The sequence below is a fragment of the Heteronotia binoei genome, chromosome 5 (assembly GCF_032191835.1).
Source record: "Heteronotia binoei isolate CCM8104 ecotype False Entrance Well chromosome 5, APGP_CSIRO_Hbin_v1, whole genome shotgun sequence".
Lineage (NCBI taxonomy): Eukaryota > Metazoa > Chordata > Lepidosauria > Squamata > Gekkonidae > Heteronotia > Heteronotia binoei.
The window spans coordinates 27,815,768-27,828,965 of NC_083227.1; the positions used below are offsets into that span (position 1 = coordinate 27,815,768).

The 13,198-nt window shown below is 46.2% G+C and overlaps 1 protein-coding gene across 4 annotated transcripts in view; it reads right to left on the bottom strand.

Annotated features, from left to right (window-relative positions):
• LOC132571256 (zinc finger protein 883-like) overlaps positions 1-13,198 on the bottom strand; it is an 82,591-nt gene that overhangs the window by 2,438 nt on the left and 66,955 nt on the right. For 2 of the 4 annotated variants that reach the window (XM_060238002.1, XM_060238001.1), the window contains exons 1-3: positions 6,315-6,431; positions 2,897-3,023; positions 1,542-1,634 (exon numbers count right to left, since the gene is read on the bottom strand). The exons of 1 other annotated variant lie outside the window; for it this stretch is intronic. In XM_060238002.1, the coding sequence (XP_060093985.1) occupies positions 1,542-1,634; positions 2,897-3,023; positions 6,315-6,332 (238 nt within the window). In that variant the 5' untranslated portion in view covers positions 6,333-6,431. Of the gene's footprint in view, positions 1-1,541; positions 1,635-2,896; positions 3,024-6,314; positions 6,432-13,198 lie in introns of those variants that run through there. One more of the 4 variants, XM_060238004.1, reaches the window with a different exon arrangement.

Sequence of the window (13,198 nt, forward strand, 5' to 3'; positions counted from 1 at the left end):
TCCCTTCCGGTTCTAGGAAGGAGGGGGAAGAAGCATCCTCCAGCACATTCCTTGAAGAAAGATAAGATGCATGCTGTGTCACAGCCAGTGGGGCTGAGACGCAGAGCGCTGTGATTGTGGGGGGCAGCGCCGAGGCACACTCTGGCAGGGAGTGGTGCCAAGGCACGCTCTGATTGGGGGGGCGACAGAGGGGAGAGCTGCGTTGCCGGTCCCTGGTGCCATAAAGGTTGGGGACCATTGGTCTAGACACACTAACAGACTTGTGGAGAACCTGATCCTGTGGCATAAGAGATCATATTGATTGATCAGTAGTTAACATCAGTGACAGGGGAATAGTTTTTTTTCCCCCCCTGTAACTGTTATTAGCAGAGAGATTCTTCTCTAATGTAGGGGAAAGGTAGAACAGAAAGCCAGGAGTTTCTACCCAGGGATAGGTGATTTGGGAAGTTTAACATAGCCCACATTCTATTTTGTCTTTCTGTTAAGATCAGGCTTGAGCTTAGCACCTTTCATTTTAGAAATTAAGCAAGAATGACCATCTTGAGGAAAGCGAGAATGGGGGAAAGGCAGGGCTTTTTTTGAGCAGGAACGCACAGGAACACAGTTCTGGCTGGCTTGGCATCAGGGGGGTGTGGTCTAATATGCAAATAAACTGCTGGGCTTTTTCTACCAAAAAAGCCCTGTGTGAAACAATGGTGATGTCAGGGGGTGTGGCCTAATATGCAAAATGAATTCCTGCTGGGCTTTTTCTACATTAAATCTACATTACATTAAATCTACCATTCTGACCTGTCATGTACTGAAAAGATGCCTCGTAGAAACCTCCTGTTTCTGGGACCCCACAGAATACACACATTTCCTTTTAGGCAGACAGGGTTCAGTAAGTCCATGCTTGTGGCCCCCTTTTTGTTCAACCTACATATGAATGATTTCTGCTGACCAACACTTGTCTGAGAGCAAGTCCAGTGTAAAGCAGGACTGGAATATTACAATTGGCCAAATGGAGTGGATCACAAAGCTCATTAAACCAAGTTGAGAGATCATTCATATCTGATGCTCTCAGAGATATTGTCACACAGTAGGGGACCAGGGAAGGCCTCTACTTGCTGCCACCACTCTGGTATGGGGTCAGTCTGGGAGGGCCCAGATCATCCTCCCACCCCCTGTGTCTTCCTTCTTAACAGAACATCTTCTATCAATGACCAGAGAGACGTGAGGACTCAGGCAGTATAACAACTGAATTTAGGTTGTCACACATAATCAAGTGATGGTGGTGGTACCATGGGGAGAGAGAACAGCTGGGGAACAGAGAATGGGGATCCTGGCTGGACAGAGATTCAGGACGGCCAAACAGCCTTCCCACTCCCATTTGGGTTAAAATGCAGCTGGCAGGACCATTTCCCCACAAAGACACAACTAACATTTGAGGCAGAATTTCATGTCAGACTAATCTGAACAACTAAAACTTGACCAGGGAAACCCACAGACCCTTGAAAAGAACCCAGAGCTCACAGACACCATGAGCTGCATGACAGACCTACCTGCCAATCCTTCCTCTTTATCACAGCCATGGACAAGTAGCTTTTCCTCTTCCTCTAGCCAGGATATGAGGTCAGGTTTGGCAATCACAGGTCCTTTTCCAGAGCAAAACAAAAGCACAATTATGGCTCTGCCACATAGATAAATATTCAGGTCTTGACTCATAGAATCACAGAGTTGGAAGGGACCTCCAGGGTCATCTAGTCTCACAATGCAGGAGATTCGCAACTGAAGAGAACTTTTTCTCCTTCTCCCAAAAGACTAGAACTCGAGAGCATCCAATGAAATTGATGGGCAGCAGATTTGAGATGGACAACAGGAAATACTACTTTACACAGAGAGTGATTAAAATGTGGAATTTGCTGCCAGAGGATGTAGTGATGGCCACAGGAATAATCACCTTCATAAGGGGACTAGATAGATTCATGAAGGAAAAATCTGTCCATAGCTACTAGTCATGGTACTAATCCTCTGAAGCCCAGAGCGAGGAACAGGGGCGGAATTATTTGCATATTAGGCCACACCCCCTTGATGTAGCCAATCCTCCAAGGGCTTACAAAAAAGATGGAGGGTTGGCCACATCGCAGGTGTGACCTAATATACAAATCAGCTCCTGCTAGAAGAAGAAGAATTGCAAATTTATACCCCGCCCTTCTCTTCTCCCTGAATCAGAGACTCAGAGTGGCTTACAGTCTCCTATGTCTTCTCCCCCCACAACAGACACCCTGTGAGGTGGGTGGGGCTGAGAGGGCTCTCACAGAAGCTGCCCTTTCAAGGACAAGTCCTGCGATAGCTATGGCTGACCCAAGACCATGCCAGCAGGTGCAAGTGGAGGAGTGGGGAATCAAACCCGGTTCTTCCAGATAAGACTCCGCACGCTTAACCACTACACCAAACTGGCTCTCCACCCCTGGCGAGGAGGCAACATCAGGGAAATGTGTAAGCCTCTATGCCCTGTTGTTGGCCCTCCACAGGAACTGGCTGAGCACTATGTGAGACAAGAGGCTGGGTTAGATGGACTATTGGTTTGATCCAGCAGGGCTCTTATGCTTTTAGGAGAAAAATACCTGCTTAGGCCATTTCACCCTCTCCAAAAGAAGCATCACTTGACACCAAGCTCTTCTGATGCCTGCTCATGTGTCCCAGGTCCAGGAACAGGACTGCTAGGCAAGGGCTCCCATCTCCCCAGCAAGGACAACCACAAACCCTTGCCACATCTGTGTACAGGGTGGCAGATCATAGTCAATTTGCCTGACCACAATTGTCCTCAACAGTTACTTCCTTTCAGTGAACTGTAAAATATCCATGGTCACTCCTCAGAATGGGGGGGGGGGGGCACAGAGAAAAGGATCCTTACCCAGAGAGGCCACATTCCCAAAATTCTCCAGCATGACTTCCTTGTAGAGAGCTCTTTGGCTTGGATCCAGGAGCACCCATTCTCCCTGGGTGAAATACAAAGCCACCTCTTCAAAGGATACCTTCCCCTAGAAGAAGAAGAAATCATTTCTTTGTACTGCCAGCAGAAGGGGTCATTTTGTAGAAAAAGCTTTCCAGGAACTAATTAGCATAACTTATTTGCATTTGTTGCACCCTCGGACATCACCGGAAGTGTGTCAGAAGGCAACGTCCACCGCTCAGTCTCTACCCCAAAATCTCCAAGTATTTCCCAACTCAGAGCTGGCAAAAGCACAAAGAAAACAGTAAAGGTATTAAATGATTTCAATATCACAAACATTTATTAGAGGGCATGCATGGCCTGTCAAGTTACTTTTGGGGGAAAGAGAGATGGGGGGAGAGATGACAGGGAGAGATAGAGAAAGGAAGGGGAGGTGAGAGAAAGGAGGGGAGAGAGGCTTCTCAGTCTGCACTCCACACACAGGGAAATTATCTGGCTGCTAAGTTTGCAACAGCTCTTGAAACCAACCCTTTTCTGGACAGTTTTTTTTAGTAGTGACTGGGACTTGCCACTTCCTTCTGGCTTACACAATTTTTCTGTCATGGTTAATTTTATTTTGCACTAATTTGATTGGTCTAGTAAAAGGTCTTACATTGATTTTATTCTTGTTTCTGTAATTTTATTTTTCCAGCAACAAGACTGGGCTTTTTTAGTCTGCCTTTTTCTCATACTGATCATCACAGGGATTTTTCCCCCCATGCTCCTTTTATTGTTTCTGCTTTACCATTTGACATTGCATCAACAGCTATCTTGTATGCTCTGGGTACCCCATGCTGAAGGGCACTATATGCCTTTCCCATCCTATCTCTTGGAGAAAAAGGCAGCCTATTTCCTCAATAAAGGGGGGGAAAGCCCCCCCATTCTCTCTCCTGGGGAAATGAACCTGATTTGTGAGGAACTCTCCAGGAAAGTCCTGGAGACTGCCTCCTATGGTGCAGGGGAAAGAGACCTATCTCTTGGAGAGAAAGAGCAGCCTACTTCCTCCAAAAAGTGTGTGAGGGGAAAGCCCTCAGTCTTCTCCCCTGGGGAACTGACCTGATTTGTGGGGAAATCTCCAGGAAAGACCCAAAGATTGGCTCCTTTGCTGAGAGAGAGAGAGAGAGGGGGGTGGGAAATATAGAATCCCCCACCCCCTCCAACAGAAGACTCCCACTCACCCAGTAGCCCAGGATGGCAGGGCAGGCCTTGGGGAACTCTCCTGGGCCCCCCCACTAGAAAGGTGAAAGACCTCCCCCTGAGATGTCTGCTCGCTTGGCAAGGTGCAGGCTGAAGATGCCCCCCCAATGCTGCCTCTGCCAATGCCCGCTTGACAAAGCAGGCCCCAGCCTTGTCCTGCTGTGGCGGCCAAATGCACTTGCCTTCAGCACAGAAGCACTCCTCCCCCAAGGGCAAGTGCAACAGGCCGGGCCTGGCCTGCAATGAAGGCTGCAGATCACACCCCCACTGCCCTTCCCTGGAGGACAACTGCACCCAACCAAGCAAGGCAAACCAGGCCGGGCCTGCAACAGAGGCCAGAGATCATCCCCCACCCCCCGCCCTTCCCTGGAGGGCAAGTGCGCCTAGCCAAGCAAGGCAAGGAAGGCCAGGCCTGCAATGGAGGCCAGAGATCAACCCACCCCCTGCCGCTGTCCTTCCCTCAAGGGCAAGTGAGATCTCTGGCATCTCATGACCCTATTTCCACCCCAATTCTTCCTCTTGGCCATTGTTCATGTCCCCTGCTGCATCTTCTTCCTCCTTCTCCCCTACCCCATATATCTCTCTCTCAGCCTCCACCCCTTCCCCTTGTTCTATCTGCCCCTTCCTCGTGTCCCTGATTTCCCCTCAGCTCCTCCCTTCCTTTTCCCCTCCTGCATCTGGCTCCTTCCTCTCCCCATCTAAAATCTCCCTTTCCCCACCTACCTTCTCCCCTTGCCCCAGATCTCCCTCTCATCCCCCCACCACTATCCCCCTCTTGCATCTGCTCTTTCCTCCTCCCACCCCAAATGGCCCCTCAACCCCCACTCCTTTCCCCTCCTGCATCTGCAGCCTCCTTCCCCATCCAGAATCTCCTTCAGCCCCCCACTCCTCCCCCCTCTGAGTCTGCTCCCCCACTCCTAATCTCCTCTCAGCCCCACTCCAACCTCTGTCTTCCTCCCCATCAGAAATTTCCCAGTACCCAGCTCCTCCCTCCTGGGTCCGCTCTCCCACCTCAAATCTCCCCCTTAGCTCCTGAGAAGTTAGTGTTAGTCTGCAAAACAGCAGAGTCTGGCAGCAGCACATTTTAAGACTAACAGTTTTTGTTGTAGCATAAGCTTTCAAGAAACAGAATGTTTAAGGGGGTTTCTGATTCTTGTCGGAAATGTAAATGTAAGGAGGGAACTTTCTATCATATGTGGTGGTCCTGTAGGAAAGCCAAGAAGTATTGGTGTATGGTATATGAAATAATTCAGAAAATTAGCAGAGAACTGCTTTTATTAAATGTAATGCCAGATATAAAGGACAACAATGTAAAACATATATATGCATACACTTAGCAACTGCTGCAAGAATCCAATATGCTAAATCTTGGAAGAAAACAGAAATATCAACAGAAACAGAAGTGATTGTGAAAATCTTTGAAACGGATGTACTGTCAGACTTACTGAGAGAAGACAGCAAAAAACTTTTTTTGAAAGAAATATGGTTACCTTTTTATTTATGGGTGGAAAACTATAAGAAATTCGCTATGAAGTAGAGAACTGAGTATAAAATTGTTGTAGGTAGATCACAGGGTTTATTAAATGTGAGATGGAGAACTGTTATTGGATAATAATAGTAACAGGAGAAATGATATTTTGGATTTAATTGTTTTTTGTTTTGTGCTTTCCCCCCTCCATACCCCTTTTTCCTTTATCCTATTTGTCCTTGTATAATACTAATAAAATTGTTAACACTGAAAACTGGTAAAACCGAGAAACACACCTCTCTTCATCAGACGCAGAGCGCTGTGTTTCTCAAAAGCTTATGCCACAAGACAATTTGTCAGTCATAAAGATGCCACTGGACCCCTTAGCTTCCCGCTCCTTTCCCCCTTCTTGCATTTGTTCCATCCTTCTCCCCCACAACACACACACATACCCCGCTGCTTCTCCTTCCTAAACACGTCTCTATTGGAACCTGAAACCGTTTGAGTCAGCCTCCAAAGGTGCCAGGTTCAGATTCCACACTCATACGTTTGCAGGGACTTCTGCACAAAGAGGACATGTGGCTCTCTCTAATGCAGGAGGGAGAGAGATCTTGCTTTGTATCTTGCATTGCAGCCCTCCATCCCAATCTTCCCTCCCAGCCCCTTCGAGCTTACCAGATCCGTCCAAGCCATTTGGGCAGAAATCCGAAGCGCTCAGAATCATATTGTGCACTGGGGAGAGGGAGAGAAACAGGAAATATAGCTTTTCCACATGATTCCGCCCCCCCCCCCCCCCGCGCCTCTCTAGGACTGCAACTTTCTCTCTTTAACCCTTAGGGCTGCCCTCCTGCCCCCATCACGGGCAGGGGATGGGGGTGTGTGGTTAGGGTTGCCAGATCTTGGTTGGGAAATTCCTGGAGATTTGGAGATGGTGTCTGGGTAGGGCAGGGACCTCAGTGGGATACAACGCCATAGAGTCCACCCTCCAAAGCATCTATTTCTCCAGAGGAATGTTTCTCTGTAGTTTGGAGATGTGCATGTGCTGTAATTCTGGGAGATCCTCAGGTCCCAGCATAATAGCTAAGTGCAGGGACGCTTATCTGGGAGAACCGGGGTTGATTCTCCACTCCTCCACTTGCACCTACTGGAATGGCCTTGGGTCAGCCAACGCGTTGTAGGACCTTTTGTTTTACCTAGACTTGCACATCCTTTTGTTTTACCTAGCCTCACAGCAGCAGTAATTAACAGGCAACTTTTATTATCTTTTATTGCTATCCAGACCAAATGGTCTTCCAATTTATTACACTATTTTGCCATGTGATCCTAACCTTTGTATCAGTTTACACTCTTAACCCCCCAACTACATGTATTTCAGCCCTATCCCCTTGTCTGAAGAAGTATGCATGCTTACATTCCAAATAAAACTTGGTTGGTCTTCAAGGCGCAACTTGGCCTACTTTGTTTCTCTCTTTAAATCACTTTTACAAGCCAAGCTGCTAGCCAGTGGCTTGGAGAATGCACTTAAAGTTAGCTTTCTTTCCACCTCTCCCTCCCCATGTTTTCCTGCCTGCCTGCCTGCCTGCCTGCCTTATGGCTCTCGAACATCTGACATTCATGTCTTGTGGCTCTCAAACACCTGATGTTTATTCTGTGTGGATCTTAAGCAATTTTGGCCAGTTCTAGCAACTCTGTATGCTTTTCAAGGCAAGGAACAGAGGTGGTTTGCCATTCTCTGCCTATGTGTACTATCATCGGACTTCTTTGATGGACTCCTATCCAAGTACTACTACTACTACTATGTTATCAACATATGAACATATGAAGCTGCCTTCTACTGAATCAGACCCCCGGTCCATCAAAGTCAGTCTTGTCTACTCAGACTGGCAGCGGATCTCCAGGGTCTCAAGCTGAGGTTTTTCACGCCTATTTGCCTGGACCCTTTTGAGTTGGAGATGCTGAGGATTGAACCTGGGACCTTCTGCTTACCAAAGCAGAAGCTCTACCACTGAGCCACCGTCCTTCCCCAGTATAGTACGGCACTGCGTGTAGTATGGCCTGGAAATCCTAAGATCGTCTGGCAGCCAGCTCTTTTAGCATTATGCACCACTAGGCAGTGAGCTAGACTTGTGCTTTTTTAAAGCAAGAGACATTTCAGAAGTGGCTTGACATTGCCTGCCTCCGTGCTACAACCCTGGAATTCCTTCCAAATATTAGCCAGTGTCAACTCGGCTTAGCTTCCGAGATCTGGCTAGCCTGGGCTCTCCAGGTCAGGGCATCCAAGTACTGGTTAAGGCTGACCCCACTTAGCTTCTGAGACCTGACCGGACTTCTCCTATACTCTGGCACAATCATTCCAGTCCAGCAGTGGAATTCTAGCAGGAGCTCCTTTGCATATTAGGCCACACACCCCTGTTGTAGCCAATCCTCCAAGAGCTTACAAAAAAGAGCCTTGTAAGCTCTTGGGGGATTGGCTACATCAGGGGTGTGTGGCCTAATATGCAAAGGAGCTCCTGCTAGAATTCCACCCCTGTTCTAGTCAGAGTTGGTTGCTGAGCACCCCCTCCCCCATTTTGGATGTAAACAATGGCAGTTGACCAAGAGAACTGTTTTGTCTCAAAATTGTAAACCTTTATTAGACCATGGAGTGAGCAGTGAACTTTGTGGTCAAATGGGCACAGAAAAGGGAAGTACACAATATTTCTAGACCTTTGGAAAGACTTGGAAATACACTTACAACTTTGTAAGCCAATATATTGACTGACGCAACTTTTCTGTTGTCACAAAGTTAAAGGAGAATGGCAAGAAGACTATGATGATCATTTTTAACACCTTCAAGGTTACCTGAAGTAACAGGTCCTTATTATCCAACACATCAGACAAACAAGAAGGAATTAGGAACTCTTTACATGCCGTTTGAAAAGTAACATTGGTTTGATATTGGATACACTACTATGGGCTAACAAAGGAATGTATTGACAGAGGAATCCTAAGTGCAGCTATATCGGGATGGCCAAATTTGCTTAACATAAGAGCTACATAGAAGAAATGTCATGTTTGAGAGCCACAAGACATGAATGTCAGATGTTTGAGAGCTGTAAGACAAGGAAGGAAGGAAGGAAAATAGATGGGGAAGGGAGAGAGGGAGGTGGAAAGAAAGGAAATTTAACTTTAAATGCATTATCCAAGCTGTCAGCTGGCTTGGTTTGGAGAAGTGATTTAAAGGGAGACATGCCTTCTCCAAGCCAGCTGACAGGGTGGTGGGGGCTTCAAGAGCCACATGTGGAAGAGCCGCATGTGGCTCCAGAGCCTCAGTTTGGCCACCCCTGAGTTTAAGCCTGCTGACTTCCACTGATTTAGCAGAATGTTCCTCTGCTCGGGATTGCATTGCTGGACTATCAACTTGCACATGTATTTTAGCATCTAACGAGCTTTATCACTGCACAGGATGAAAATGGCAAGAGTTAAATATGCTAAACACCTGGAGGTCCAAAGAAGCATCCAGCGCAGAAGACCAGGAGAAAGAAATGGGCAGCACTTTAGCTCAGATGGCTTATTCCACGAGAACCAAGAAAGCAAACAAAGTCACCATCTCTTTAATGAGAACTGGTAACCTTTGATTCCTTACTGAAATACACGGAGATCACGTATACTTTTTAGATTAACAACTGATAGCAGACACCGTTGTTTTTATAACAAAAATGCCCCACCCCTGCAGTGACTCACAAAAGCTCACCCCCCTGCCTCAAATTTGGTTAGTCTTTGAGGTGCTCGTGGGCCAGAACTAATGAGTTGAAATTAAATCAAAACAGTTTCCGGCTCAACATTAGGAAGAACTTCCTGACCGTTAGAGCGGTTCCTCAGTGGAACAGGTTTCCTCTCTTTCCTTGGAGGTTTTTAAACAGAGGCTAGATGACCATCTGACAGCAGTGAAGATCCTGTGAATTTAGGGGGAGGTGTGTGTGTGTTTCCTGCATTGTGCAAGGGGTTGGATTAGATGACCCTGGAGGTCCCTTCCAACTGTATGATTCTATTATTCTTGCTCTGTTCTATTGCTAGACAGACAAACACGACTACCCATCTAGATCCCCCCTTCTCTGGGAGTCTCATCCTTCATAAGCTATGCTGACGCCTTTTACAATTCAGTCTGTTTCCTTTTCTCTCTTACCACTCCTTACTTCCATCTGATTTAGAACCATGCCACGTAATAGTAACCTCTGTTTTGCTTTAAAAATGGGGGAAAGGATTTCAAAGGACGGAAGCATCAAGTAGTCAGCTCCAGTGTTCCCTCTAAGCTGAGTCAGTGTGAGCTGGCTCACAGATTTGTAGCCTCCAGCTCACACATTTGTGTCTTAGCTCAGGAAGGAAAACCCCAGAGCACACTAATATATGCAGTAGCTCACAACTTTAATGCCAGTAGCTCACAAATTAGAATTTTTGCTTCCAAGACTCTGCAGCTTAGAAGGAACATTGGTCAGCTCTTCTGACAAAGAATGGCTCCAAGCTACTTTCACCCAAGAAACCAGGAAAGGAGCAAAAAAGGAATTTATTCTACAGGGTAAGTGCAAATAAAGGCAGTTTCTTGAGAAAGACCGAGCTTCTCAGACCAAACCTCTAGTTGGACCCCCTTTCCAGGAGGTAATTCTGCAGGTACATTTCAAAGACATGAACACACAAGAAAAGAGCACCATGCCAATTTTAAGATGATGATGATATTGGAGTTATATCCCACTCTCCACTCCGAAGAGTCTCAGAGTGGCTCACAATCTCCTTTACCTTCCTCCTCCACAACAGACACCCTGTGAGGTGGGTGGGCTGGAGAGGGCTCTCGCAGCAGCTGCCCTTTCAAGGACAACCTCTGCCAGGGCTATGGCTGACCCAAGGCCATGCCAGCAGGTGCAAGTGGAGAAATGGGGAATCAAACCCGGTTCTCCCAGATAAGAGTCCATGCACTTAACCACTACACCAAACTGGCTCTCCGGGGGGGAGGGGGAGCAAAACAACAATCAGTGCAGTGTAAAAAATAATGTATTCAACTTGAAAATCAGTACGTTTCTCCACTTTGTCAGAGGGCATCTGTAAAATATAAATATAACCAAGTCTCAAGAACGACAAGTGCATGTATCATCTATAACTCCTGCCTCACAAATTTTGAGGATGAACGTTCAGGGCTGGTGGGTTATATGAAAGTTTAGATTTGCTACTGATCACATGAGATTTAAAAAAACCCCAATGTCCAGATTAGAAGAAGATGAAGAAGATATTGGATTTATATCCCGCCCTCCACTCGGAAGAGTCTCAGAGCAGCTCACAATCTCCTTTACCTTCCTCCCCCACAACAGACACCCTGTGAGGTGGGTGGGGCTGGAGAGGGCTCTCACAGCAGCTGCCCTTTCAAGGACAGCCTCTGCCAGAGCTATGGCTGACCCAAGGCCATGCTAGCAGGTGCAAGTGGAGGAGCGGGGAATCAAACCCGGTTCTCCCAGATAAGAGTCCGCACACTTAACCACTACACCAAACTGGCTCTCTTTGAAGCTAAACTTCTTTGGGAACTTTCTGCCAAGGATATTCTACAGGTCAGCAATATCCCACTTCTTAACCTATGTGTATTTGTGAGACTAGTCTGTCCCTTTTGTTTAAGAACATTCTATGTTAATGTGTTTTCTCAAAATGAGGATTTATAGATGATGATTAAGATGAAGAAGAAAAAGAAGGGGAGGAAGAGGAGGAATAGATTTATACCCCACCCTTCAGTTGTTGTCTCAGAGTGGCTTACAATCTCCTTTTCCTTCCTGTCCCCACAACAAATACCCTGTGAGGTAGGTGGGGCTGAGAGAGCTCGTTCAAGAACTGTGACTCGAGGTCACTCAGCAGATGTATGTGGCAGAGTTAGGAATCAAACCCGGTTCTCCCAGATTAGAACCCACTACACTAAACTGGGTATCCTAGGCCCTACGCAAAAGCTTCTGGTTATTAGGACATCAACCTATCAGCTACATTTCTCACATTGTTCAGCTACCACAGTCTGCTGTGGGGAGAGGAAGGTAACGAAAATTGTAAGCCATTCTGAGACACCTTCGGGTAGTGAAGGGTGGGGTATAAATCTAATCTCTTCTTCTTTTAAAAACTGTTTTTAAATATGTGCATTTAGACAATACCTGGGTGGCAAGCCAGCCAAATTTAGCTAATTTGAGTATAACCATAGGGTTCCTATCATTCAGAAGATCCTTCAGTTGTTGCATTTTTTAATTAAGAGTGGTAGGCAAGATTGTGGGGAAAGGGAGGATTTCACAGTGAATGTTGTACACCTTGCAGTCACGTAGGACATCTACTAAAGATTCTGTCCCTTCAATTTAGCAGGGGCATGTACGACCTTCAAAAGGTGTTTTGTTATATCTGCCCTCCAAGACTGCAGAAGGGAGGGTGCCCCACCTCATGAGGGTAAAAATTCTCCTGTACTCATAATTTCCCAGCTTGGGTGGGTCTATCATTCTTTTCTTTCTGATTTCTTATGATGGACTACATATCATAACAAACAGCAAAATAAGTGGAATATAATTAACTGGGTATGTGTGGCCCTGTGAGAAGCAACATGAGATTACTGTTAGGACAAAATATGGAGAAACAGAATGCTTTCCAACGGTTAAAGGTGTTAGAAAAGTGTGTATTTTATCTATCTCTTCAATCCACATGCAGAATATACTAAAAGAAAAACTGGATTAGAGTTAGATGAATGTGGAGTGAAAACTGGCAGAAGGAACAGTGACAATTTGAGATGCAGATGACACCATGTTACCAGCAGAAAACAAAGACTGGAAATGACTATTGATGGCTAAAGCAAGAAAGTGCCAAAGCAGGATAACAGCTGAACATCAAGAAGTCAAAACTAATGACCGCTGAGGAATCATACAAACTGAAAGCTGACCATGAAGAAAGGTTAAAACGCTTGGGGCTGTTTCGTTTGGAGAAACGTCGACTGAGGGGTGACATGACAGAGGTTTACAAGATTATGCATGGGATAGAGAAGGTAGAGAAAGAAGTCCTTTTCTCCCTTTCTCACAATACAAAAACTCGTGGACATTCAATGAAATTGCTGAGCAGTCAGGTTAGAACTGATAAAAGGAAGTACTTCTTCATCCAAAGGGTGATTAACACACGGAGTTCACTGACACAGGAGGTGGTGGTGGCTGCCAGCATAGACAGCTTCAGGAGGGGACTGGATAAACATATGGAGTAGGTCTATCAATGGCTATTAGTCACAGTGTATTGATGGAACTCTGTCTGGGGCAGTGATGCTCTGTATTCTTGGTGCTTTGGGGGGGCAACAGTGGGAGGCCTTTTAGCGTCCTGGCCCCACTGGTGGACCTCCTGATGGTGCCTGGTTTTTTTACAACTGTGTGATAAGAGTGTTGGACAATATTTTAGTTTGAGTGTAATGACATCATGCCTATCGCTCTTGAGTGAATTTTAATTTTACGAGAGAAATAAAACTAGAAGACATAGAGAAAAAACTATCATTCTTGAGACCTGTCTATATTTATGTATTTTTAAAGAAGACTCCT